Source organism: Neocloeon triangulifer, unplaced genomic scaffold, assembly GCF_031216515.1.
Source record: "Neocloeon triangulifer isolate White Clay Creek 2 clone unplaced genomic scaffold, ASM3121651v1 ptg000003l, whole genome shotgun sequence".
In the NCBI taxonomy this organism is placed as follows: Eukaryota; Metazoa; Arthropoda; class Insecta; order Ephemeroptera; family Baetidae; genus Neocloeon; species Neocloeon triangulifer.
Window position 1 is genome coordinate 6544264 of NW_026775546.1, and position 25137 is coordinate 6569400.

Below are 25137 nucleotides of genomic sequence, written 5' to 3' on the forward strand. Positions count from 1 at the left end.
TTATTTATTTTTTAAGTGTCAGTCCATTGAGTCTGATTTAAAATTTAAAAAATCAATGCCCACTCATTTGAAATTTAATTTAATCATGTGACTTGTGATAATTAAAAAGAAGGATATAATAGAAAGGCATTAACTCATCGCCATGTGATATAATCAGGTGTATAGTATTATTACACCCTTTGCTTGAAACCCATTTTTTTTTTTTGCTTCAATGAATTATTTTTACTTTTCGTTTGACTTTTTTTTCTAGTCTGTGAACCAGCAGACTTTTCTAGAATTTGTTTCATAATTTTCAACCGTCGCACGTTAGTGTTATGTTGCGTTTTCATGCGATTCCTTCACCTGTTATCAAAGGGCCGCGGGCACGCATAAAAGGGGAAAAGTGTGTCGCACTTTGGGGGTCCGGGCGCACACATGCTCATTGTCAGTCAGTTCCCTTGAGCAGGTGGATTGTGTCCCTCACGAGCACGTGTTTGCAAGTTACATGGGCTACGGGGGTCACTGCGTCAGTGTGCGGAAATCCCCTTCTTGTAAAAAGTTAAAAATGGTGAAAATCGAATTGAGAAGCCCAGGAATAAAAATATCTTACTTCAAAGTTTTTTTTCTGACTTCATTTATAAAAAAAACAATTTAAAAAAATCTGCTTGAATTATAAATTCAACCAGTCCCTATTGTGAAATTTCCACAGAGAAATTCCTGCAAATAATAAACTTTGATGCGAATTATTCTATTATAATTATTAATAAAATACCAAACCCATATATTAGCATGAAAAAAAGTAAAATAAAAATCTTGTTTTTAACAAACAAAAAAATATCTTAAAAATGTTTTGCATCAGAAAACATTCAATAATACTGATTCAAATAAGATATAACTATGACAAACAATATTACAATCTGAATTTAAACAAAAAATTATTTTCTGTTTATTCAAGACGTTATCCTATTAACATTTCATTGGATTGTATAATGTTGGTTTGCAGTTTACAGGTGTGATTTTCTAGTTGCACTTTTCGGCCCTTTGTTCAGCCGTGCAAAAAATCACACCTCGTGCCAACTTGGCTGCTCGTGTTTGTCTCATTTCCGCGACGAAAGAACGTGTTTATCTGGCAGCACGAGATTTAGACCGCGTGATTTGGCATCTTCGCGGTGATCCGAATAAAATCCGCGGGGATCAAAGGTACACGCCACTGAAAGAATCCTGCGAAGCAACAAGCAGTTCTTACGTAACCTTTCTTTCTTTCTGCTCATTTCCGCAAGTTTTGTCAAATTACATCTGCTGATTCAAAGCTCAAAGAAGCCACTCCACGTGCCGCGACACGCAGTCGATCAGGCATCACTAACGAGCAGCAAAAGTTATTAAAGAAACACGGCTGTAAATAACTCATAAACCGACTGAGAACAATGCTTATAGCGAGACGAAAGCTCGCGGAGAGGAAAAAACTAAAACAGAGGAGACCTCCCCTGACAAAATTTCGTCGCGCTTCTATTTCGATACGCGATGGATTTCGATTTCCAACCTCTTTCCTAGTGAACTGAAAGCAAAGTATATAATTGGCTCTCTTTGTCTCGGCACCTATTTAATTTTATGCCCTCGTGGCTGTTCATCTTTCGTGCTCAGCAGCAAGGAAGTCGGTCGTTCGTTAGCTCGAGCTCTATTCGGTTTTATGGAAGACCTCAGTACCATCACGAGCGCTAATTGACATTTTTCGCCTCCTAATTACAATTAGTGGACCGGGGTGTGCGTGCTGGTTTGCACGAGGCGCCGAAAGCAAAGTTTGGAATGAAAAATATTAAAAAAAAAAAAATCCCAGTAGATGAAAAAAAAAACTATTTTTCCTGTACATAATTCCTAGTAGTAATGCGGGATTGTTTCTAAAAAGAAAACTCATGGTAATTTTCACTTAATTATTACAATAGACGAGTGTTTCTTCATTTGCAACTAAATTCGTGACCAAACACCAAACCATAAAAATGAAAGTGCAAAAATCATAAAGTAATTTTTTTCAAATGAAAATTTTAACCTTGTTTCTGCTTGTTTCCTTCACATTATTTTATGAATTGAATAGCTGAAAAATAATGGCCTGATTTTGTGATTAATTCATTTTTATAAATCTTAAAAGAAAAAAGAGAAATAAATAACTGAAAATTACTTAAAAATTTTATAACCTTTTCATTTTACAGTAGCTCAAAATTAATCAAATTTAATTACAAAATTAACGTAAACAGAATTTAAAGAACTAAGCCGTAATGTTCTGGAATCTAATAAACCACAGAAATTTGAGTATTAAATCACACATTTAAAAAACATTCAAAAATTGAAAAAAAAAGTGCAGAGGAGATCATAATTTTTTCGATTATTAACGATCATAATGAACTTTACTCCCAACTTATATTGAACAAAATTAGGCCATGATCAACAACCTGCGATAAAATAATCAAGCTACTTAGAGGCATTACATTCAGTGTACGCATTATCACTGTTTATAATCTTTTTACCGCTTAAATTTGTTTCCATAAGCCAGAAAAAAAATTGAAACTCTCGGTCTAGAGTTAAATTTTTTGTCTCGCGTGATGTTCACATGCGCTGCACACTCTTCAAAAAATACAGATATGTTTGCTAATAAAAAATAAACGCCCTTATCTCTCCGCTGCCGAGATATCTGGAAGAGCCGCGGTCGAGCCCTCCCCGAAAATTTTCAGAGCAAACACATCTTCTCTCTAACCAGGAGGGACGAATAATTAGGCGCGGAGCAGAGAGACGGTCGTAAATTACGCGCCTGTATACCAACAGCTTCCAAATTTTTTATCGCCGCCGTGTGTGCCGGAATGTAAGTTTGCTGCCTGCATGACACTCAAATTAATACCTGCGAGAATGACGAAAATGATGAATCGGTGTTAATACTCGTTATATTCAGACAGGATTACACGCACTTTTCGGCTCGTCAGGATTAAATCCGCCTTTGCCGACCTTCGTAAAGGCCAATTAGATAAAATCGTCGTTACATTCAGTAATAACAAAGAGCTGACGCACAAAATTTTGTCTAGCTCCCTTTCGATAATTTTATATTTTTTCTAGAAAATTTAATTATTCGGAAAATTTCATCCTGCATCTTTTGAACTTTTATATTTTTATGCACCTTTCCTACAGAAAACTGCTGGATTTTTTTTTAATTTTCCTTTTTCAAACTCTTTTGTACATATTTCATTATTTATTAATTTCTGTTAGAGAAATGTGCAGTAGGCAAATCTTCACACAAATGGGACAAATTTTACGTATAAATATAATTAACATTCACTGCGAAATAAATGGGCAGTCGTTAACAATTAAAAAATTTAGGGCACAGCAAGTTTTATACCAAATCGGGATATCCGTCTTGATATATATTTTTTTTAAATTAATTAAAACACTTTTAACAGTTTTGTAAAATTTAAAACTTATTTCACCGAGTTAATCAGCAATAAAATTAGTGAAATTTTTAATGCATTTATGGTGTATTCTCTTTTTTAACTCAGTCAAAATTTCCACCCGAAATCAATTAATTTTATTACATAAATCGCAAGGAACCTTTTCAAGAAGGCAGAATATTTCAAATCGGGGCTTATAATTCCAACAATGTTGAACTCGCGCCAAATATTTGGGTCTGGATTGTCTGGAATTCTGAATTGGCCGCCGAGCATTTTCAGAATTGAACGAAATCATCCGTTGGAAATGCACCGCAGTGTGTCTCACAATCTGGTCTTGACTTTAAAATTAGACGCGCAATCGAATGAGCCCCCTTCTCAAATATAGCCCTGCGTCTCGCGAGGGGTTGTTTTGCGGTATGCATTTCACTCAAGCGCGGTCCCTCAGCATTTCACGTTTTGAGCGATCGGCTCGCCGCGGCGCTCGCTCTCTCAATAATAGCCTCGTGGCATTTGCATTTTCGATTCGCTAAAGCTGCCGACGAGAGAGTACGAGACGGAGCACGTGGTTGTACCGGCAAAGAAGCCGAAAGGCTGGAAAATGAACACCGAGTTAAAGCAGAAGTAGCGCTCTTGGCAAAGCAAACTGACCTTCCGGAAAAATTTATGCAACCAGTATTTTTAGATTGTTATTTTTTCATTATGAATGAGTTTTGAAAATAGAGTACTATGTGCTCCGCTAGGTCGAGACAGAAATTCTAGACAGAGAAGTGTCGCGATTTCGTAAATTAGAAGAAAAAATAATAATAATCTAACTCTATATAATATATTTTTATAAAATTTTACAAGTGATAAGTTCAGTTTCCACACACACAAAATATGGAAAATAAAAAAATAGACATTTTAAAATAAAATAAAAAAAAGTTAAAAAATAAAATAATAAAAAGTTGGAAGCTTTTGAAATCAAAAACATTATAAAAACTCCTTTTTGTCTTATTGTTAGTCGAATCAAGTCTATACAACAATGCAATAATGGAAGTTGAAATTTCTAATTGTTTTCCAATAATTTAAAGAAAATTGCTTCCATCGTTTTAAACACTTGATTTGATGATGCAACAATAAAATCAATTTTGATTGTTATAGTGAGCCGATCAGATAAATGGTACCACGAAACTGGCACAACTCCTGATTGAAAAGCAATGCAAACAAATTTTTTGATTGTTGCATCAGGCCTATTGATAAAATTTTTGCGCTTTTTTAACCGGCTTTACGTTGAAGTCAACATTTATTTTCCCGCCTAAATAAATTTGCTAATTTTTTGATTGAATTTGTTTATCAGCAATTAAATTGTCACTCACCGATTGGTAGGGAACGCCATCGTGTTTTCCTCTTGGTCTTCTTGCCCATGTCGGGCTGGCGCGGCGTGACCGGAGGGCCGCTGTCCTTCTCGGGGAGCAACTTGGCGGGTCGTTCGCTCTCTGGTGAGTCCTGCTCTCTCGTTTCCTCCGCCGTCTCAGTCGGTTTCCTTTCTCGATTTTTCGGACGCACCACTCGCTGTGTGTCTCGCAGCCGCTCAGCAGCCGGTCTGGCGCTCTCGCTCGCGGCCGCCGCGGCGCGCCTCCTCAGCCAGCGACATTATCGGAGCTCGCCTAAAACACACACCATTCACATTCAGTCTTTGCAGCTTTGCAGGTGCAGCCGAGTGTGTGCTTCAATAACGTGCACGGATTGCGTCATGCGGATGGAAAATTCATTCAAATATGTAGCGCGGCGCATGTTCTGCGCACAACTTTAATCCGAGGAACCTCCGAGGGTTACTGGGATATTATTTGAGACAGGTCACGGTTGACAATAAAAACAAAAAATCGGAAGAAAACAGACAATTTACTGCAAATTTTCAACTCAATTAAAATTAATAAAGTTATATGTTACATAAGAGGAAAATAAAAAATAAAAATAAAAAAGTTTCTATATATAGGCTTGCGTAGTTGTTGTTGGGGAACCTTTTGCCACTCGAGGTGATCATTTTATGATGAAATAAAATCCGGCTTACTTGGTAAAGATGAGCAACTTTATTGTTACGTTTCTGCATGATTATTATTACATTTTGAAAAATTAAAATGCGAATAATATAAAAAAAAATAAAAAAATAAACAATATTTTTCTCCTTAATATTTAATACAGAATATTGGAATTAATTCCATTTTGAGAATAAAATTTTTTAAGCAAACCATTTTTTAAATCCACAAATCATTTTTGTTTCGTCTTCCAACAAGAAAAGAAGTGTCAACCGATTGGAAAATTTAAATTTCTCGTCTGTTTCCTAAAGAGCACCTTTTAGAAAAGCTTCTTGTGGCAATCAAAATTTAAGGTCTAGTTAGACCCCTAACTTTGTGTGTCACAGAAGCCTTAAATGTCAAAATTAGTCGTTCAAAGAGTGTCATCCGATTGGAAAATTTAAATTTCTCGTCTGTTTTGGTAGAAGCACCCATTTGAAAAGCTGCTTTTAGCCATCAAAATTTCACGTTTAATTAGACCATGCTGCGTGAATTAAATTTTTCACAGAAGTAGTTGCATGCCAACTAATGTTTTTGCAAACAAGTATATTGAAATCAATTAAATTTCATGGCTTTTAATATACAATTCAAGAAATTTCTGCAAACTTGCTTCATTTCATTTAATGCTAGTATTAAAGAAGCAAAAAAATAAATTTATTTTAGCGCCTAGTTTGAGAGCAATTTTTTTCTTATAAACTTGCTCTGATGGTTTAATAATGCCCCAAGCCCCCAAGTGTCCTTTTTTGGAGGGCAAGAATCTCCCATCAGAAGCAGGATATTTTCCTCATAAAATAGAGCAGATGAAATTATATTTATGGTGGACTAATCATTTTTTTATCTGTTGCGTAATTTTCAATTATATTACAACAGGGTTCTGATTGTGTGAGAGGAGTAAAATGCATTGATTTCATTATTAGAGGGAAAGCTATGGTCCAGATTGCAAAGGAGAACATTTTCTTGTTAGCTACTGTAAACTGAAATAATTTAAATTTGCCGAAAAAATTTGTAGTGAGAAAGTCGCATTTTTTTCAAGAATAAAACCCTGGTCTAACAGTGACGGAATTTTTTTAGCTCGTCGAATATATTTTAAATTAGTTTTTCGTTCTTCAGCTTCAAACCAGAACCTTAAAATTCCCACTTAAGTAAAATGCAACTTTGGCGATAATGAATATTTTTAAGTCTGGGTCCCCAGCTGTCTTTTATAAAGAGCCCGCATATTATTTCAAGAAAGCCCCCAGCTTTGTCTGCTACTTGCCGCGGCCACTTGTCTCTCCTCCTTTTGCTGATTGAACGGTTGGTATAGAGTTGGTATCTTGCATATCAGCGAGCGGATTAATGTTTGTGTCATTGGGACCGATGGCCTGATTTATAATTAGACCCATCCGTTGGCTTTGCAGCCCCAGCATCGCTCGGATATCTTGTCCTGCCACCGGTGGTCTTCGGCAGCCAGCATGACATTAAAAAAAGAAAAACGTTCGGCGCATCTGCACAACACTTGCTGCTAATGGCCCCGAAGACGAGTGGATTAAATTATTATACCCCCGGTTGCCAGACAGATCTTTCGAAATTATTTTAAAGGTGCGTTTATTTGAATGCTGGACAGGAAAAATTATTTACAGCGCTCAGAGTGCCTAGTAATTGGTTGACAAACAGCAGCTAGTTAATTTTCCACTACTATGCTTGATAATTTATGTTATTTTATAATTTTTTTCAACTGATAATAAATAACGCGAATTTAGAGGGCGGATTACCATAAAATGCTCGCAAGCATCCATAAAATTCGGATGATTAGTTTTTAGATTTTATTTTTTAATTTCCAAATGAAGTTTGGATAATTTAATAATAATTAATGAACATCAAGAATAAGGCAAATTTCACATGTATTTTGCACTGGATTACTGGATATATGTTCAATCTGACTGCTTTTTTATAAATTAGCATCGTTTCGTTTGTAGGATGAAAGTGGCAATGATTATCCGTTGAAAAATTCAAGTTCAAATATATAGGTTGTGCAAAACGCAATTTTGACTCTTTTGAAATCTCATTAATTAATTCTAGAACTTTTCAATTTATTTATTTAAAAAATTGGAAAATGAGCCAAATTTTTATTTTACTTAAAAATAATTTTAATAAATTGTACAGAGCAAATTGAGGCCAATCATTATCAATTTTTTTGAATCATCATCATTAACGAGAGGTCAAAATTCCAACAGCTTGCCGTGAAATGGGATGTGCCGATCTGATTATCTCCATGATCAAATTGGCATGTGTAGTGATAGAGGTTTATTCGCCGCCGGTGGCAATCGAGTGCATATAATCGGGTTTGTGGAGCAGCGATGCGTTGGTCGGCGCGCGCTAATTGCATTCCAATCGAGCGATTTCAATCCCCCGCAGACGTCGCACGTTACACACAACGGCAAAAAATATTTGCAAAATGTGAAATCTTCGTCTGGGGGTGGAAATAGAAGTGTATATTTCTGCCTGGAGGTTATAATGTTGCATGGCTGCCGGGCCGGGGATATTATGGAATAAATTTTCTGTGTTCGCGTGCAAAGTTGGAGAAAAGTGGCAAAGTTTCGACTTCGACCCGTCGTATTCTGTTTCTATTTCCGTGAATGTCTGCTTCCATGAAACAAAAACTCTACGAAAGAAATTTTTTAACGCAGTGTTTATTCATTCAAAATAAACAAAATTTTGCATTTTGTAAAAAAAAACACAATTAGAGAAGCATTTTAATATTGTATTTCAATAGCTAAAAAATTAAATTAAAAAAAAATTACTTAACATTTTTCAAAATAAAAGCAGATATAACTTTGTGTTTTTTTATATTGATAATTGTTTTTTTTTTTTGCATGCAAATAATGTAAAATTGTGGAATTTCTTCTATATCATTTTTGAAATTAATTTCTTTGTCTTATTTTTAGAGGTTTTATTTGAAGCTTGGTTAAAATTCTTTAAAATAAGATGAAAATCAGATTTGTATTTAGCAGAGTCAAGTACATTTTCGTATAAATTTATTTAAGGAAAAATTTAATATTCTTAAGCCTTGTACATCATTTTTTAAATTTATCATTTCATATTGTTAACTTTCCTGCTGCTCTGATGGGAACGAATTAAAAAAGTATTAAATTGAAAATTGTATGCTTCACAATAAACATTCAAGAAATATATGTATTACTTTCCTCTGTGTTAGAAACGAAATTCAGCTCCTTCTACTAAATAAATCTATTTGTTCTGTGTTTATAAAGTCGCAGCGAGCGCTCAATAAAAAGCACCCTGTGGATTTCATACCAGGAATTTGTCGCCATCCAATTCAAGTCAAACTGGCTCCTGAGGCGGCGTTTTCCTGTCATGTGACAAAGCGTTCTCCATATAATGTGCAATTTCATCTGTGCTCATATGTATAAAAATCGATCAGGGGGGAAAGGCGAAAGGCCAACGAGTGCGGATGTCACTTTTGATATTCTGTTTTGATAATGACACGTCTCTCGTTGTTCTGGCACCCAAAGGACTGGTGTTATCCAAGCAATCAACCCTTCAAATAAATATCACACATTACTTTGAAATGCCATTTTCTGAAAATACCCAATGCCTTCATAATATGAATCAGATTTGTTTTTCAATAAATTATCCAGAGGTAAAAATCTATTTATTGTTATAGATTTCATTGGTCACCAGATAAAAATCCCAAAACAATTCTAAAATCACAATCAACTTTATATAAATTAATAAAATATTCATTTTTCACTTTACTATAGTTTACTTGATTTCCATTATAAAGGATTTGAAACTTTTTAAGCTGAACCAAATTTAGTTCATTATTGAGGAAATTCTAAATTATAATGAAGAGAAGTCTGGCCGGATACGCTAGCTGCAATTAATTAAGACCAACCAGATTTCTCTCTTTGATCAAACAAAAGGACGAGAATGTTGATCAAAAGTCGACTCGCCATCAATTTGACAAAACAAGTCGAAATGCGCACCGGCCCAGGTAAAAATGTGGGCCGCTCGCACTCTTTGGCATGTGACACACGCTGCCGGCGTAGAGTATTTTAATACTGAGATGAAATATGGACCATGTGTTCGCCACTCAAGAGCGGAGCACGAGATTCTAATTTTGAAGCACTGCCGCCGCAGAACGAATTGTCTTGACGCTCTCGCCTTTTGGTCGCCCAAAAGATTAATGACAACGGCCGAAGTGTACAAACACACAGGTTTTCTGCCAAATCTACATCAATAATAATTTTAATAAATTAATTAATTATAAATAGAAGATTAGGAGGATGATAAATATTACTAAAAAAATGATCAATTTGAAGACCAATTAAAAATATTCTTATAGCCAGTTTTTTTAGTAACAAAAAGAGAGGTTAAAATAATTTGGTGGGTAAAAATTGATGTGTTAATGGTAAAAATTTGTTTTTTGATAATTTAATTGAAAAAGAATCCTCATAAAAATTTATGAATTTCATTTTGCCTTTCATAAATTGATTTAATTACAAAATAGTGTTTTTTTTTCAAACCCAACAAGTACATGCATAGAGTTTTATTCACTTCACTGCAAAGTTGCTTAAACTTTAAATAATCTAATTTTTAATTGATTTTAACAAATATTTTTTAACACGTTTTAATTGCATCAGACCTCACACGTCTAGTTTTTTTGAAAACGTGGCAAGCAATTCGCATGGTGATCTCGTAAAACGTTTTCGCAATCATTTTTGATAACGAAACGCCTTATCCCTGATCACCATATCAATCTGGCATTATTATTTTCGTCTCGTGATCGCCCCTCGTTGTTATGCTCTCCGCGCTCCAATCTGCGGCGCAATCTATGAATGTTTATGTGTCGCATTATCGCGTAGGTCATTAACTGTCGGGGCACAACGTTTGACCCTTTGACGAAAGTGCACCACACTCTGATTATAAAATTATAAAAAGTATAATATAATGATGATGCATTTGTTATAATGAGAGACTTTGAACTGTACAAGTAGATAGTGTCAAGAATCAAGAATGCATCTCTGCACGCGTGTTCTCTACGCACTTATCTGTCTCCGCAGACGAATTTATTATCTGGTTTTACGTTTAAAATATAAGACACATGGACCAAAAGCATGAACGGCTTAAAATTTGTCGATTATTCGAGTACCCTTCTTCTGATAAGAGATGCAAAGATCGCGCGTGTTAATTGCGTAAATTTGATAATAATTGCGCTTAATGTTTTGTTTATTTAGATAAGATATTTCATTGAAAATTTCCCTTATTCATAATTATAGATTTAATAGAAATTGAAAATTTATTTGGTGTCCAGAAACCAAAAGTAAAAAAAAACGATTCGTAGAATATTATCTGTAGATTTAGCATCATCTAAACCTTAACCAATATATTTGACGAATTTTTGAAAAAATAAATAGCACAAATAAATTAAAATTTCATTGATTTTGTAGCCCTCTTGTTTCCATACTTTTTCTAACACTGCTCTCCAGCTTTGGATCGATGTTTAAAGTTCCGAGGGGGACTCGAGATTGGGATTTTGATGGGAATGTTCACCGTCGCGCCACTGGAGGGTGCGGCCAAATTCCCTTGCTCGCTCGTTTATACTATTCTGCATGGCGTGCGCTGCATTTTGAATTTATTTTCCCCGGCTTGCGAGTGCACTCAGTTCATGCACCCACACTAAAAGGCGACGGAAATGCTCTTTATAATCCGACCGCAAACTTAATAAAGCGCTATTATCTTAAATTATGTAGAAAATCGCCTTAAACTTGGAAGATTTTATTTTTATCTTCAGCTGCAACCAGAAGGGAAATAAAACAAAGGCTGGTTATAAGACGCGAGTCTTGATTATTTAAACCCGATGAGAATAGGCGAGAGCGAAATGAGAGCCGAGTGTAGCTACCCCAGGGGGAAATTCCAAATCAAAGTCGCAGCGCAACGGAAACAAGAGGCGTTCTCTCATTAAGCGTCCTCGGCCTCGACAGTCACTATTGCGAAAACACGACCCTTATTCTTGGTAAAAAGGGGAAAACAAGAGACGCGTCCTTATTTTTCGCTTCCTGGAATCGTGAAACAAAATATTATGCGCTACTTTATCCCTGTCTCAAAATGGTTCTCCATTATTTCTACACTCATAGTAAGCTAGAGAAAATTTTAGAGTGTGCATTACATTAAAAATATTAAAATAAAAAAAGACACGACCCATCTTTAAGTTATTAGTAGCTTTTTTATGAAATATTAAATTATAACTATAGCTATGTAGTAAATTGATGCTTTTTTAAATTGTTAACGCAAACTAATCTAACTATTAATAAACGCAATTATTATTATTAAACGAAAAAATTCAAATCATCAACATTTCCTGAAGCAAATAATTAATGCAATATAAAAATGACACTAAAAGAATCTATTTACTTGTATATTACTAAATTTGTTCAATTTTTAATGTATCCATTTTTTATTCATTTCCGTCGCTGCAGACGTGAAATGTAAAGAGAGCGTAAACATGATCAGTCGCAATTCCCCGATTTTCCCCGCCGAGTGCTTTCATCGCAAATTTCCTTTGATCCCTCGTGTCGACAGGAGCCGCCGATCGGCCGCATTGTTCCTCAACAAACCCAACAATGGCCTAAGAGCGACGTCTTTTGCTCTCCTTGTTACCATTGAGCAGCGAGTGTTATATTTTCTGGTCGCGGCGACCAAGCCTGGTCGATACCACCACCGAAGACGCTCACTCGCCTGCGGGGGTGGCTGGCAGAGAAGGGTGCACAAAATCAAACGTCTGTCGATTGCTCGCGTACCTAAACCCCTGAATAACTTGGGTACTTTGAATAATGAGCCTTTTTGGGCAGGCATACGTTTAAGAGGAAAGTTTTTTGCAGGGGTGGGGAAGTCTCGGGGTCCGCCAAACCCAAATCGCAGTTGCGGGCCGCAGCTTAAATCAATATATCTGCAGCTGTGTGTTGGAACCACGTTTTGTGCGTGATCGAGTTTAGTACTATCGGCCGGTCTATCCTATACCGCAAGTAGAATGCACTAATGCACCCCTTGCTATGGGTTATCTCGGCGCGGTCACGGTTCGTCCGATTTGTGCATTTTTAATGATCTCACAGTGGAGAAATAATGCGATGTTCTTTACTGATAGGCGTATAATTTATTTATTAGTTGAGAACACGTGAGAGAAGGGTGAATATTTGACTTTTTACTTCAGAAAAGTTTTATGACGAATTAAAATTAATGAACACCTGCCAATCGTTGATCAGTTTGTTGTGTTAACGACCGTGATGATAATTTGATAGTGGCAGCTGCTGACTTTCTTTACTAAAGAAAAATTACGATTTTAATATAAATTATTTAAAGCCGTTAAAAAAATAATTTATTCAGAAAATTTGCACAAATTTGAGTTAAAACTGAATTTTAAAAGTGCAAGACGCATAATTTGATTAAATAATAAAAATATGGTTAGCTGTATTTGGGAAAAAATATTTAAAGCGAAAATAATAACTCTTACATATAACGATAAGAGCATAGCATTAATTAAATATTGGTATCGCTAAATAAATTAATTTAAAAAACGTTAAATACTTCACAGATAAATAGCTTAAGTAATTTTACTTATCTGCTTAAGCTTTTACTGCAAAACTGTTTTTTTCCTACTCAATTTCAAAAGCTCTCAAGCCTTTCATTCCCTCCGCTACAGGCAAATGCGTCGCACACCAAAAGAGGAATCATGGCAATTGTTAAAGTTTTTATTACATGCACTTTAGAGCCTTTGACTGCGAGTATCGATTGCAATCGCACACACACCCCGCTTGTGAAGCACTCGTCTTTAAGGGTGGCTGCCTCAGCACTCGAAAAGTAAACCCCAGCAGATTGCATAGACACCCTTTACTAATACGAGTAAAAAAAACTATCTCATTTCATTCACGAAGTCGCTGGTGAGCAAAATCTCCTCTTGAATGGACTTTGCAGAAGCTGCATGAATAATATATCGTTTAACTCTTGAGACACCGCGATATTGAAGTCCGTCGGATTGATTTAAACTTTATCGATTCATCTCGCGTCGTCCGGTCTCTCGCTTGTAAACAGAGGCAGATTAGTCGACCGTGATTTATGGTTTTTGCAGCGCTCAGCAAGTAAAGGAAGGGTTTGCGCGGCGCAGAGAGCGGTGGCAAGGGTCACCCAAGTTGCTTCACGCGTGTTTAATTATATACATGTGATAACAATCATGATCACAAAGCATTATTTTATGGGATATAAATAGTGTTTGCGTATAATTATATTTAAATTTTAGGAAGAAATATAAAAATCCGACTTTTTTTCTAGAAAAGAGTAGATATTACGTAACTTTTAAAGTTTTGTGCGATTGCAAAAGTTAGCCATACCTAAATTGTTATTTGTTTATACTATAATAAACAATTTATTCAGACATTCAAATGATACACACAAATCAATATTGTGTATGAATTTTAATTGCATTTTTAACAATTATTTTTATTACTATTTCTGAAAATTGTTGTTTATGTCTGTATTTATTTTTTTCTAAAAGTAACAAATTTATAGACTTTGTTCCACATAGTAATATTAGCTACTTATTAATTTAACTATAAAAATCGTCAACTCGACTGAAAAATGTTTTTTAAATTTACCATACCATCATCAGTACATAGATTATTTTAATTATCATACAAATTACAAATATTATTCATTCAGATTTGGCATAAAATGATTATTTTTAACCAAAAATTATTATTTATGGTATAATTTTACTTACAATTCTCGATTTTTTTGGCCTCTTTCCTTTTTGGTTGTTCTCCAGGATAAAGATTTGTAAGCGACCTTCTTCAGGGTAGTCGGTGCGCGTCGCTCGTTTGGGGAAAGATGAGTCACAGCCAGAGGGTAAGGCGATGGAACTGTAGTTGCGGCACGCGGCCACGACCGACTGACTGCCTGCCGGTGGCTGGATGACCTTTTGCCGGCTCTCTTATCTATCCGTATCCATGCAGGGCCAAGTAGTTGGCCTGCGCGCCACCACAGCGCTGCCCCGCAAAACACGAGGGTGATCCGCACACATGTGCCAAATGCAAATTAGGGGTGGGTTTTCGGTGATTCTCGCTTATACAACAGCGCTCTCACGTTTCTTTATTTTCACACCCTAGCAAAAATAACAACAAGAATAATCCTGAATTAACAGTCAATAGTCAAAAGTAACAGGATCACTATGGAGATATTAAAAAATCCTCACATTATTATTTCTTTGTGGAACTGAATTATTATGTTCTATGAAAAATGGGAAATTTTTATTTTTATATTTAAAAAAAACTTATTTTAATAGAATTTAAGATTTTTCTAAGCGTTCTCCCAAAAGTGATCATTTCTTAAAAATATAATACAGGGTAACACATAATTATTTGTTTGGATGGCAAAAGACTTATAATTCTTGTCAAAAATGTTTTCGATTTTATTAATTTTCCAATTCTACTATACTTGGCTAACAAAATTTTTGTTTTTAATACTGCTTTCAAGATCGAAAAAATTCTTCTTACAATTCAGCCAGCAAGTTCAGGCAAATTATAAGTATTTTGGTAGGATAATCAATGAGGTTGTACAGTTAATTTTTCTTCTAAGGCCAATAATTCCCAGTTATTACCAGAGCTCAAGTTTAATTTGCATTTTTTGCTATCGGCTGAAATAATAGCAGAGTTCAAATTCAAAATTAATGTGCATTTAAGTTAAGTCAAGTTTTGCACATCAAAAACAAAATAATATAAGTAATTGAGCCTATAAAAACGAGGCCATTGAGCGGCAGAAAACAAGCCATTTGGGCTAAAGCGCTTAATTATATGTCTCAGCCCTGTGGTAATAAAGGGATGTGCACAACTCAGACTAGACATAAAATGTATGTAAGTGTAGTAGTTTTAAGTCTTCTCTCATCACCAAAAAACAATCAACTACGGAGAAGCCTCACAAAAGTGGCCCTCAACTCCAATCAATCAATCAATTGAACTGCAAAAAAAACCCTCCTGAAACAGCTCGTAGAGGAACATTCAATGGGAGGGAATCTTTTTTCATCGGGTATCTCACTTTTTAAGGAAACATTTTGATACAAGATGTTTCACCTAGTGTTTTTCAAGCACACTTGATGAGCAGCTGATTTTGCAGATGCATCAATAAGTGCTGATATCAATGTTACATATTTTGGTATTATTCTAGTTTTAGGAGATGCTAGGGTTAGTATTTATTTGATAAATTACTTTGGTTTTGGAATCATAGGTAATAAAACTGGTGGTGGTAGAGAGGCTCCATAGGTTCCTCTACGTCTGGCAATGTGAGTGAAAAGGGTAGGAACGACTTCAAGGATGTTTCCTCTTTAACGTCTGCTGGAACTACAATTTCCTCCTCACGCCTCTTTTGCTCCTCCTCTTCCTGTCTTAACCGTTTTTCCTCTTCAAACCGCTTTTCCATCAAAACAACAGCCGCTCTTCTCAACTTAGTTAAATAATCTGGCAGAGCTGAAATTTAAAGTAAAATCAGGATATTTCCTCTTTCAATACTAAAAGTATCTTTCCATTACCACTCATGGCAACCCAAGACACAAAAGCTGACGGAATAGAAAGTCCGGGATTGTCAAAATAGGTCAGGCTGAACTCAACGCCGGGCTTGTCCATATCGCCTTGGGTTGGCTTGATCACCCAGTACGACCAATACTCGTCCACTCGGTGGCAATTTTTTTGCAATGGACACTTTGGGTGGGCAGTGCTCTCAGCTCGGATGACAATATCCCCATTCAACTCATCGACTAAGGCGCGTCGCTTAAAGACGTAGTCACGGTTGGAAAAAAAGCGCTAATAATTTCAGATTAAGCAATTTTTTAAACAATTAAACCATTTTGACATTACTGGCCATGCTGCTTCCCAGTACAGGACATCACTGCCTGATTTTGGGTCAGAGTCAATAACATCTAACTGTATTGCTGTAGCATCCCATTCTCTAATTTAAAAAAAAAAATATTTATTAAGATTTAATTGTGAGAAAATTTATCTTGCTGCTTACTTTCTGTAATTGTTATCGAGCTGAACAGCCAAAAAATCACGAGCAGCAACATCTGAATAAACTCCATACACTGAAAATAAGGATTGAATATGAATTTTGATTTTGATTTTTAATATTACCTTTGTAAGCAAACAATCCTTTGTGTTCCTTATGCTCCTGTTTCCAAACTATGAAGTCTTCTCGTTCGATGAATGGAATCCATTCTTCGTCTGAAGTATTTTAACTTCAGATAATTACTCATCTCAAGTTATTAGTGTGAATTTTACCTGATGAAAGAGTGGATTCCCAGTCTTCGAGAACAGCTTTGGAGGATGCAGTATTTTTAATACAGCGGCAGTACTCAACGTGGGGTAATTTAAGGTCGATTAACAGGCGGTGTCCACACTTCTCACATGTCACTGTGGTCGACTTCAGTTTGTTCACGAACTCCAGCTCGCTCTGGTGCCTAAAGATAAAAAGATTATGGTAGATTGATTGACATTCGGTTAATTGATTTCTAACCGAAGTAGAACCTCATCTGGAATTTTCTCTTTCTCCCAGTCAAAAACAGCAGCAAGACAAGTGGCAAGCAAAGCGTTTTTGCTTCTTCTGGAAAAACTTTTTATAACCAGCTCAGCTGCTTTTGCTTCCCACATTTGCGAGTAGAGAGAAATTATCTGTTGCCCTCGTCTCAGTCTACAAAGAGAATCGTTAAAAATTCTAACCCACCTGTTAAACAAAATTATACCTTTGGGCCATTATATATTCAACTTGTTTTGCCCAGATGCCGGCCAAAACCACAGACTTCTCTTTAAAAGTTCTGCTCAAAATTTGTAATCCAAGTTTCCTCACTTCTTCCAATTTCAAACAAGTCCTAAGTGAAGACAACAGTTCCAAGCGACAGGCAGCACAGCAGAAAATGTTGAAACCTGAGGAAATTAAATTTAATTAGACGGCTAATTAGCAATTTCCTGGAAGAGAACTTGCGTTTGAAATTGCAGGTCTGTTCGCCGAGTTGCTGAGCCGTGGTGATGATGGCCTTTTGTGGGCCGCTCTTCGGCCGCACCATCATGCTCTGGAACTTGACGAACGCTTTTGTCAGTCCAACAGGCAACATTTTACTCAAGTTATTGAGTAGTCAATCCATTTTTGCACTAGACCGCAGCGGCCTAATCACAAAAATTCACATTTCCGATTTCCGACCTTCTGGTGCGGTGCAATGTGATGGTTTGGTTAGTGCGCAACTCCGCCGTCGTTTGTCCAGGGAGTGCGGGAAGTACGGTGTCGCCTGAAACTTATGCAACCGTTTCAAGAATTTTCTCAGATTTTCAAGTTCCTGGGATATTTTAAATGGAGATTAATATAATTTTTGATGACATTCGTTTTCCTCATCTCTAATTATTGAATAGCAGTATCTATATATGGCAAATTATAAAGGAAATAAAATTATTTTGCACCACTTTTTTCATTTCCCGCCATTATTGAGAATATTTTTGTACCCATCTGGAGACACACCCCTCTTCTGATTGGCCAATCACTTCAGCGAGCCCCTTTCCATCTTCGGCCCAGCCCACTTCTTCATTCTCTCGAAGCCTCCATTGCCTCCTGTGTTGTTTTCACGAACATTTTCGCAGTGGAGCCCGGAAATGTATTGATTGCGCCCAAATTTCAAGGCCGAATCAGCCGATGGACCATTCCGACTTATCTTAAGCAGGTAATTAGGCTACAAATTCAATTTTGGTTGGTTTAAAAGCGGCACTTTTCCATTCTAAAAATAGTAAATACGAGGACCAATTGCGGTCGGCAAGGATTTGTCGTGCTCGAACTTTCAAAGATATGGGTCTGGTTATTTTGGCGTTCGGTTACGCGAGAATGTGGGTCGCAAACTTTGATTTTTCGATCACCTTTATCACTAGTGAACGTCAATCGGTCTCTTTTGCGTCCATCTATGCGTTTAAAGACACGTTTCAGCAACATTAACTGATAAGATAAAAATCCTAGAGCCTACAAGGTATAACACAATAGCACGCTTTATACATAACACGGTTCAAAGTTTGCATTTAAAATTGTATTTTTTCCGCCTCGCATTTGACGTGTAATTTTAATTTCTAATTTTCCTGCCGTTCCAGGGTGCTCGAAGGAGGTCAGCATGAAGTTTTTTGAGGCGAAAACCGTTTTCAACTACTCGTGGGACCAGGTGGCCGAGGGCTTCTGGCAGCGCTACCCCAATCCCTTCAGCACCCACGTTCTCTCCGAGGACACCGTCTTCCGGCAAGTGGACACCAGCGGCCGTCTCAAGTCGCTGAGGTTGCTGACCAAGACGAACTTGCCGCCTAAGTGGGGCGAGCATGTCGTCTCGAACCGGACAGTCAAGATAATAGAGGAATCGATTGTGGACCCGAAAAGCAAAACTCTGACCACCTACACCAGAAACATTGGCTACACAAAAGTCATGGTAAGAGGACGGTCAAAGTTAAGAGGGGATTAGCCTTTTTGAAGGTCTATACGGCTTTACATAACACGAGGAAGCCTTTCTGATGGCTGACATTTATATTCTTGCATAACCAATTATGCCAATTATTTCTTTTAATTTTTCAAATATTTCCATCAGGAAACTATCAGCTTATTGAGAAATTTAAAATTTTTGCCATAAATTTCACATTTTTTTAAAATTTTATCAATTTATTTTCAGAGCATAACTGAGAAAGTGGTTTACAAACAAAGTAAAGAAAACCCAGCGCAGACCGTGGCTGAGCGTTCAGCTTGGATTGACTCGCAGCTATATGGCCTGAGCCGACCTATTCAAGCCTTCGGCCTTGATCGTTTCAAGAAAAACTGTGTCAAAGCGGAAAAGGGATACCAAATTGTGCTAAACACCATGTTCCCTGGACACGAATTGCCGGCCCTGCTGCAGACCCAGAAGCCCTCAGTCCTTGCAGAACAGAAGGAAAAGCTGAAAGAGTCGGCCAAGAGGGCCACCGAGTTGGCCAAAGCTAAGGCGCGGCCGGTTGTAGCCGCCTGTCAGCCCGAAGTTGAGTAAATGAGTAGAGGTGTAGACTTAAAAGCTGACGAGAGTAAACAAATTGAACAATTTTGTATGTCTAGAGGACAAGAAACAATAATTTCGTGCACAGATGCACTTCCTAAATTACTCATACTCAGTGATTAGAGGTGAAACTAAATTTTTTTATATAGGTACCATGAATTAAAGTCTCGATTGCGCATCTACACGTTTTAGTTGGGGTTGGGAACTATACTTTCGTTGCTTATCATTGCCACGCTATATTGTGATTGATCATACTTTTCTCTTTTAATCTATTGTTAGTGATCATGCTAGAAATTCCCTACTCTTGAGTCTTATTCCAGGCTTGGGCACATTCGCTAAAGTAACAGAAAGCTAATAAATTTACAATAAAATAATGAGTCTGTTGCTTTTGTAGCATTTTGTGTAAAAGTTCTAACACTTGGATCAATGATAAATAAACTCTAAGAGCTTTTATCAAATACTTGTATTTTATCTTTCTATCTCTTGCCTCGATCGTCACTTTGGCATCCAAAGCAGCCTATAAAATTTTAAAGGTGTGGAAATGATGGCTCAGCTCTGATCTCTTAGATTAAGTAATTTTAATCTTTTTGCTCATTGTTTACAATTCCAACTTTTAAAAATTTGCAAAGGTATGAAGCTTACATTATACAATAAATTAATCTTTTCTTCCATTTACACACATTTAAGTGTACGCTCAGATATTAAAATGGTATGGAAAATGCCTTGGTTATAATTTATAAATCTACTGCTAGTTAAATTGAATAAGGCAAAAAATGAGGTGTTACTGGCTTTGATAAAAATATCAGTTCAATTTACACCCCATTTGTGGGTCAAATTGTGCGTAAAGTACAACATCAAGTCTTACTATTGCTTTTAATTTGATAAGAACAAAACATCAACTCGCAGTGCACCTTAAAAAATATTTCTTGAATTTAAAGAAAATGAGTATTATGATGAGGTGATTGCATACAATAATTTACAATAAAAAGGCTTGAATCTTTGGTAAGTCTAGGATGCAGTTAGTTGTTACTGCATGATGGCTTGTTGTCTGCTGCCTTGTCTTGAACGCAAGTCTTCATCGCTCGAAGCTTCCGAGCCGTCTTCTTCTTCTCTCGGTCGACTCCATTTAATCAGGGTTGAAGGAGAGCGGAAGAGGAAGATTAATTTTGCTGCCAGGGCCTCTTCGAGACTAAGCTCTCCCGACTCTCGCACCAAATAAATATCCAGACACAGCTAAAAGAGGCAATATTGTGAAGACACTTTATTTTAAACAAATTTTTCTCACCTGAAGAATTCTGTCCACATCTGGAAGATCATCAAACATGATTGTGAAACAAACTCCAGAGAAGAACCCTCTCATGAATTTTGAGGCCACCAACACCAACGTAGTGTATAATCCAATTATACTGATAAAATTTTATAATTATTCTTTTATTTATTTTTTCAATTTTTCGCTACATACCCGCCTCCCGAGAAAAAGCTGAGGCCTGCTGGGAAAGCTTTGTCATTGAAAGTGTACATCTGAAGGGACTTGCAGCGGTCATTCAAAGGCAAATGCGACAGTAAATCTTTGTACTCCTCGTCAGTGCAACTCTCTCCAACCTCCCACCAATGCTCTCTGTTCTCATCGTCCCGATCTAACGTCAACAGCAGATCCCGGAACGTTTCTTCTGTGCTTTCTACAATTTTTAAAAAGCAAATTATTTAAGTAAAATTCCAAATGAGGAGTTATAGTTGCCTCTTTTCTTCATAAGCTGGGTGACTACTGTGGCTTTGCCTCTGTTCGAAACTTTGATGAACTTGGGAAAGAGATTCTGCAGTCGCAACGGTTTAAGTAACGAACCATTGTAAGAATCATTGAGCATATTGGCTAGAGTCAGCCGCTCAGGATTTCTCTCTCCGTTAGGAAGGGTTGCCATTAAGAAGTTGGTCTGCGTCTCTGTTACGACTGGGACAGTACTGGGATTGTCCGAGTGCCTGGACACCATCCAAGAGAATTTTACCAGAAGAGGTTCATCTAAATAATATATTGTAGTCTGACAAATAATATTTGAGTAGTTTATTTAAAACCTGAGAGAACGTAAGCCATCATCTTTTTCTGCGCCTGTTCTGATATCGTCCACACTGACATAGAGAAATTATCAATTTTCGCAACCTGGACGTCCGACCAGTCGTAGTTTGAAAGGAAAGTTTGTGCTGCCCTGTCTCTCTTGTAAACATTGCTCAGAGCTTCCCAATTACCTTCAGAAAATCTTAAAAAGGGGATAGTTTAAATAAAAATGCTAAGAAAAGAGTGGAGCTTACGGAATAAGGGAGCTGTTCTGAGCCGAAGTTCTGAAAACTGGTTGGTAGGGGCCAATTGTCAGTTCGACGGACACATCGTAAGGTAGATTTGGTTGGCCCACAGTGTTTCCAAGGGCAAACAGAACCATTGGGAACCATATGATGAAAATCACCACAAGAAGAGAGCAGCCACCAACAACATACTTGATAAGGGGCCTTTGCTCTTCGCCCGGGGGTCGAGGATAGGCAGCTTCGGCCCGTCTTTGGCACTGAAATAAAAAAAAATGAAAGAAATTAAAAAAAAAATTTGAATTTAATACTTTTAATTGAAATATGTGTGCAAATATATCCTCCATTTTTATCCACTCGCCCAGGGTCATGCTCGTCTTGGTCCACATCCAGTCCATGAGAGTTCGGAGCTCAAATAGGAATGGAACAGCCATGAACCTAATATTTATGATTTATTAAAAAAAAACTATGGAGATATAAAAAAAATACCCTTTGAAGAGGAACATGTTGAGGTAGTTGTATTTCTTGCATAGGAAGTTGCCCAGAATCCTCGTTGGGTAGCCACAGCGAATTTGATAGGCTGACAACAACAAGTAAAGGCACTTGACCAAGTACCAGATTTGAGGGGGCAAAGCACCACTGAATGGCCTGTAAAATTAATAAGAATTAAAATTATATGTCCTGATAATTAAAGAAAGATGTGCTTGCCTCTCAGTGAGTCCAGGCAGAAGGAAAAACATCCAAAGGTGGACACCAAATACCAATCCGACTTGGAACATAATCTTGCCGAGAATAAATTTGCGCAAGAAAAGAGCTCTGTCAACCACCATCAAAGCAAACTGGAGGATCAACATAACTAAGAAGGCAACAGGAACCTTGTTTTCCTCTAAGTAGGCCGAAACACCACCATCTCCTTGCTGAGTCTGAATAAAAAAATAATTAATTTTTTAAATAAAAAGTTTTTTTCTTCCAATTTCACAAACTTACTCCAAAGGAAGCAAATCCAAAAATGACGACCATAAAATTGAAGAAGTCACACATGAACATGAAAGCATAGACGTCAGCTGTCACTCTACTGCTTGGCTCCAGTAGGGTTGAGAAGAAGCTAGAAATGCTTGAGAAGAGCCTTGATGGCCTGTAAAAATCAGTTGAAAAGTTTTAAAGTCAAAACCAAAGTTATAAATTTTTTAGTTAATTACACTTGAATCAAAGGAGCTGGTAGGTTAGCAGCCGTCTGTTTGACCTTGTTGGTCAATGCTGTGCCGCAGCCCTCTATAGGCGCTGAAGACATCTCGCTTATATCCTCGTCATTCTCCTTACTTGATGACTTGTCTGACGGCTCAGGCGACTTTGTCCGCACTGTGGGGCTGCTAGCAGTATCAACAGTGGGCTCTCCAATGTCGTAGAGCTTTGATTCGTCACAATCTCCCCACAGGCCGAGTGACTTGAGCATGAAGCGATGGAAAAAGACGACCAGTAAGAGCATCAGGTCGAACAAGGCATACATCTCCTTGCGTTCCACTCCAGTGATTCGGGGACCCCAGAAGGGCTGGTTGTAAGGTATGGCCTGCTGGTTCCACGGCAGGTACTCAAACTGGCACAGGTACTTGGCAATCACCACCATCTAAATTACATTCAAGTAACTTTTTATTTGAAAGGTCAATAATATTGCAAATTCAATGCAAGATTGATTTTAAATTTAAATTGTTTGGACCTCTGTGTATCCGATGATGGTGACCCAGAAGAACTTCGATGGTCGGGGGACTGACAGTGAACCCCAGAGGAATACCATAAGTGGCAGTGGCAAGGAGAGGATGGAGGCTGACTTGACTTGATGCAGAAAGACCATCCCATAGCACACAAGCTCTGAATGGGCCAGGACGGCAAACCAGAGTGCGTGGAATAGGCCTGTAGTCAATGAGATGGGTTCTCCGTCTTTTTGAAAGGCTGTTCCGCGTCCATCAATGTCCGAAATTGATATCGGGCTGAGAAATTACAAAAAAAATTATTAGTTTCATTTGTTTGCTGAGAAGTCACACCAGTAGTTGTTTTGGTTATTTACAAACTGTGATTTTTCAATATTTTTACAAAGTTTTACTATACAAGAGAGATTATATAGTGAAATAATATATAGTGGCATAATAATATTAAATTCCCTTTTCATGGATAGCCAGGAAGTTTGAGCAAGAATAATTTAATTATATTTTAGATGAATTAAAGAAGCTCTTCGATATTTCTGTGAAAATATTATGCAGCCATATATTTTTTGTAAGTGCTATTCAAGAAAATCAGCACCATGTTGGTTTTTTTAACTTTGTAGAAAATCAAAGCTGAAAACGCAAAGAGCCTGTTTATTTACAGAATATAAAGAAGTTTTTTAAGAGTATTACCAGACAGTCGAAGTAGAGTTGTCCAGCACACGCAAAGAGACGAGAGACAGAGCAAGAGTAAAAATGACACACGAAATATGTGCAGAGAAATTTTACTGCGTAAAGGTGAAAAGCATGCAAAGAAAAGACGCCACAAACTCCATTCTCTTCATTTTTACCTGTCAGCCCTGTCCGAGTCAAGACCTCGCTCGAGACTAGCAGCCCAAATTTTAATAGTCGGAATGGGTATTTTCTCCTCGCTCCTGATCAGATGGAACAATGAACCAAACTCATATTAACCCATGCACCAAAACATACAAAAAATACTGCACAACATTTTGAAGCACTTCTAAAATACTGAAGCAACTAGCAACTTTTTATTTGAGGTTAAACCAAATTTATAATAAATGAAATAAATAATAGTGTTACTAAACGCCAATGTTAATTTTATTCAGTTTTACTGTTATTTTTCTAGAATTTTAATCAGTTGATATAATAAAAAACTGAAGAGAAAGATTTACATAGAAAATTTTACACCGTACAACATAATCTAAGTGCACTAGTAAGCTCCGTAGCGCTCACCTCTGATCAGCATTAATAGCTTGTTGCTGTATTTCACCTTGGTCTACGTTCAAAGTGGCCTCGTCACTTGCACCCACAATTCTGATCTCCAAACCAGCAGCGCTTCTGCATGCACACCCCACCAATTCAGTTAATTCCATAATACATTGTTGGTTAATTAAATTTTTCACAGCATTAGAATCTCCATTTTCATAAGCCCCAATAAAATTATTTTTGAGGGTTCAAAAACTCACCCTTCCACTTTTTCGGGCAGAGTCACAGCCAAAGGTCTCCACATCCCCTGACCAACTCTGGTACCCAGTCTGTAGTCTCCCTGTTCCTAAAATATGCAAGTTTAGTTATTCAAATTTAAAGTTTTC

General features: G+C 37.0%; 4 protein-coding genes across 16 annotated transcripts in view; 1 reads left to right on the top strand and 3 right to left on the bottom strand.

Moving 5' to 3' along the window:
• The window catches only part of LOC132205624 (nascent polypeptide-associated complex subunit alpha, muscle-specific form-like), a 35026-nt gene extending 20627 nt beyond the window's left edge, over positions 1-14399 (bottom strand). The window contains exons 1-2 of the mRNA XM_059634816.1: positions 14232-14399; positions 4763-5053 (exon numbers count right to left, since the gene is read on the bottom strand). Of these exons, the coding sequence (XP_059490799.1) occupies positions 4763-4811 (49 nt within the window). The 5' untranslated portion in view covers positions 4812-5053; positions 14232-14399. The remainder of the gene's footprint in view (positions 1-4762; positions 5054-14231) is intronic.
• A 197-nt stretch (positions 14400-14596) lies between these two features.
• LOC132205626 (stAR-related lipid transfer protein 7, mitochondrial) lies at positions 14597-17739 on the bottom strand. The gene is made up of 9 exons (XM_059634817.1): positions 17477-17739; positions 17238-17418; positions 17012-17185; positions 16777-16955; positions 16630-16719; positions 16511-16580; positions 16357-16447; positions 16032-16302; positions 14597-15969 (listed from the first exon to the last, which is right to left on the bottom strand). Exons 1-9 carry the CDS (start codon positions 17604-17606, stop codon positions 15725-15727), a joined length of 1431 nt encoding a protein of 476 aa, XP_059490800.1. The 5' UTR covers positions 17607-17739; the 3' UTR covers positions 14597-15724.
• Positions 17740-18042: 303 nt separating this feature from the next.
• LOC132205628 (PRELI domain-containing protein 1, mitochondrial) lies at positions 18043-19995 on the top strand. 3 transcript variants are annotated; one of them, XM_059634819.1, is made up of 3 exons: positions 18043-18203; positions 18619-18944; positions 19182-19995. In XM_059634819.1, exons 2-3 carry the CDS (start codon positions 18639-18641, stop codon positions 19527-19529), a joined length of 654 nt encoding a protein of 217 aa, XP_059490802.1. In that variant the 5' UTR covers positions 18043-18203; positions 18619-18638; the 3' UTR covers positions 19530-19995. The 3 variants fall into 3 exon arrangements, with proteins under 3 accessions (XP_059490802.1, XP_059490803.1, XP_059490805.1); XM_059634820.1 differs by lacking the exon at positions 18043-18203 and adding an exon at positions 18349-18500; XM_059634822.1 differs by lacking the exon at positions 18043-18203 and adding an exon at positions 18533-18557.
• An 86-nt stretch (positions 19996-20081) lies between these two features.
• Positions 20082-25137, bottom strand: part of LOC132205623 (piezo-type mechanosensitive ion channel component 2-like) — a 28755-nt gene continuing 23699 nt past the window's right edge. For 6 of the 11 annotated variants that reach the window (XM_059634813.1, XM_059634810.1, XM_059634812.1 and 3 more), the window contains 15 exons: positions 25012-25097; positions 24779-24883; positions 24376-24459; positions 23542-23812; positions 23027-23451; positions 22815-22962; positions 22536-22750; positions 22317-22475; positions 22139-22265; positions 21840-22087; positions 21606-21787; positions 21274-21552; positions 20998-21214; positions 20821-20941; positions 20083-20768 (listed from right to left, as the gene is read on the bottom strand). In XM_059634813.1, the coding sequence (XP_059490796.1) occupies positions 20562-20768; positions 20821-20941; positions 20998-21214; positions 21274-21552; positions 21606-21787; positions 21840-22087; positions 22139-22265; positions 22317-22475; positions 22536-22750; positions 22815-22962; positions 23027-23451; positions 23542-23812; positions 24376-24459; positions 24779-24883; positions 25012-25097 (2874 nt within the window). In that variant the 3' untranslated portion in view covers positions 20083-20561. Of the gene's footprint in view, positions 20769-20820; positions 20942-20997; positions 21215-21273; positions 21553-21605; positions 21788-21839; positions 22088-22138; positions 22266-22316; positions 22476-22535; positions 22751-22814; positions 22963-23026; positions 23452-23541; positions 23813-24375; positions 24460-24778; positions 24884-25011; positions 25098-25137 lie in introns of all 11 variants that reach the window. The other 5 variants (XM_059634803.1, XM_059634801.1, XM_059634805.1 and 2 more) reach the window with 4 other exon arrangements.

What these genes read in the sequence shown, in the direction of transcription:
- LOC132205628 (XM_059634819.1), top strand. Translation starts at nt 18,639, where the DNA reads ATGAAGTTTTTTGAGGCGAAAACCGTTTTCAACTACTCGTGGGACCAG. An exon ending in TTGGCTACACAAAAGTCATG is followed by an intron (nt 18,945 to 19,181) that starts GTAAGAGGACGG and finishes ATTTATTTTCAG; the next exon opens with AGCATAACTGAGAAAGTGGT.
- LOC132205626 (XM_059634817.1), bottom strand. Translation starts at nt 17,606, where the DNA reads ATGTTGCCTGTTGGACTGACAAAAGCGTTCGTCAAGTTCCAGAGCATG. An exon ending in ACAGACCTGCAATTTCAAAC is followed by an intron (nt 17,419 to 17,476) that starts GCAAGTTCTCTT and finishes TAATTTCCTCAG; the next exon opens with GTTTCAACATTTTCTGCTGT. An exon ending in GTCTTGGGTTGCCATGAGTG is followed by an intron (nt 15,970 to 16,031) that starts GTAATGGAAAGA and finishes TTTAAATTTCAG; the next exon opens with CTCTGCCAGATTATTTAACT.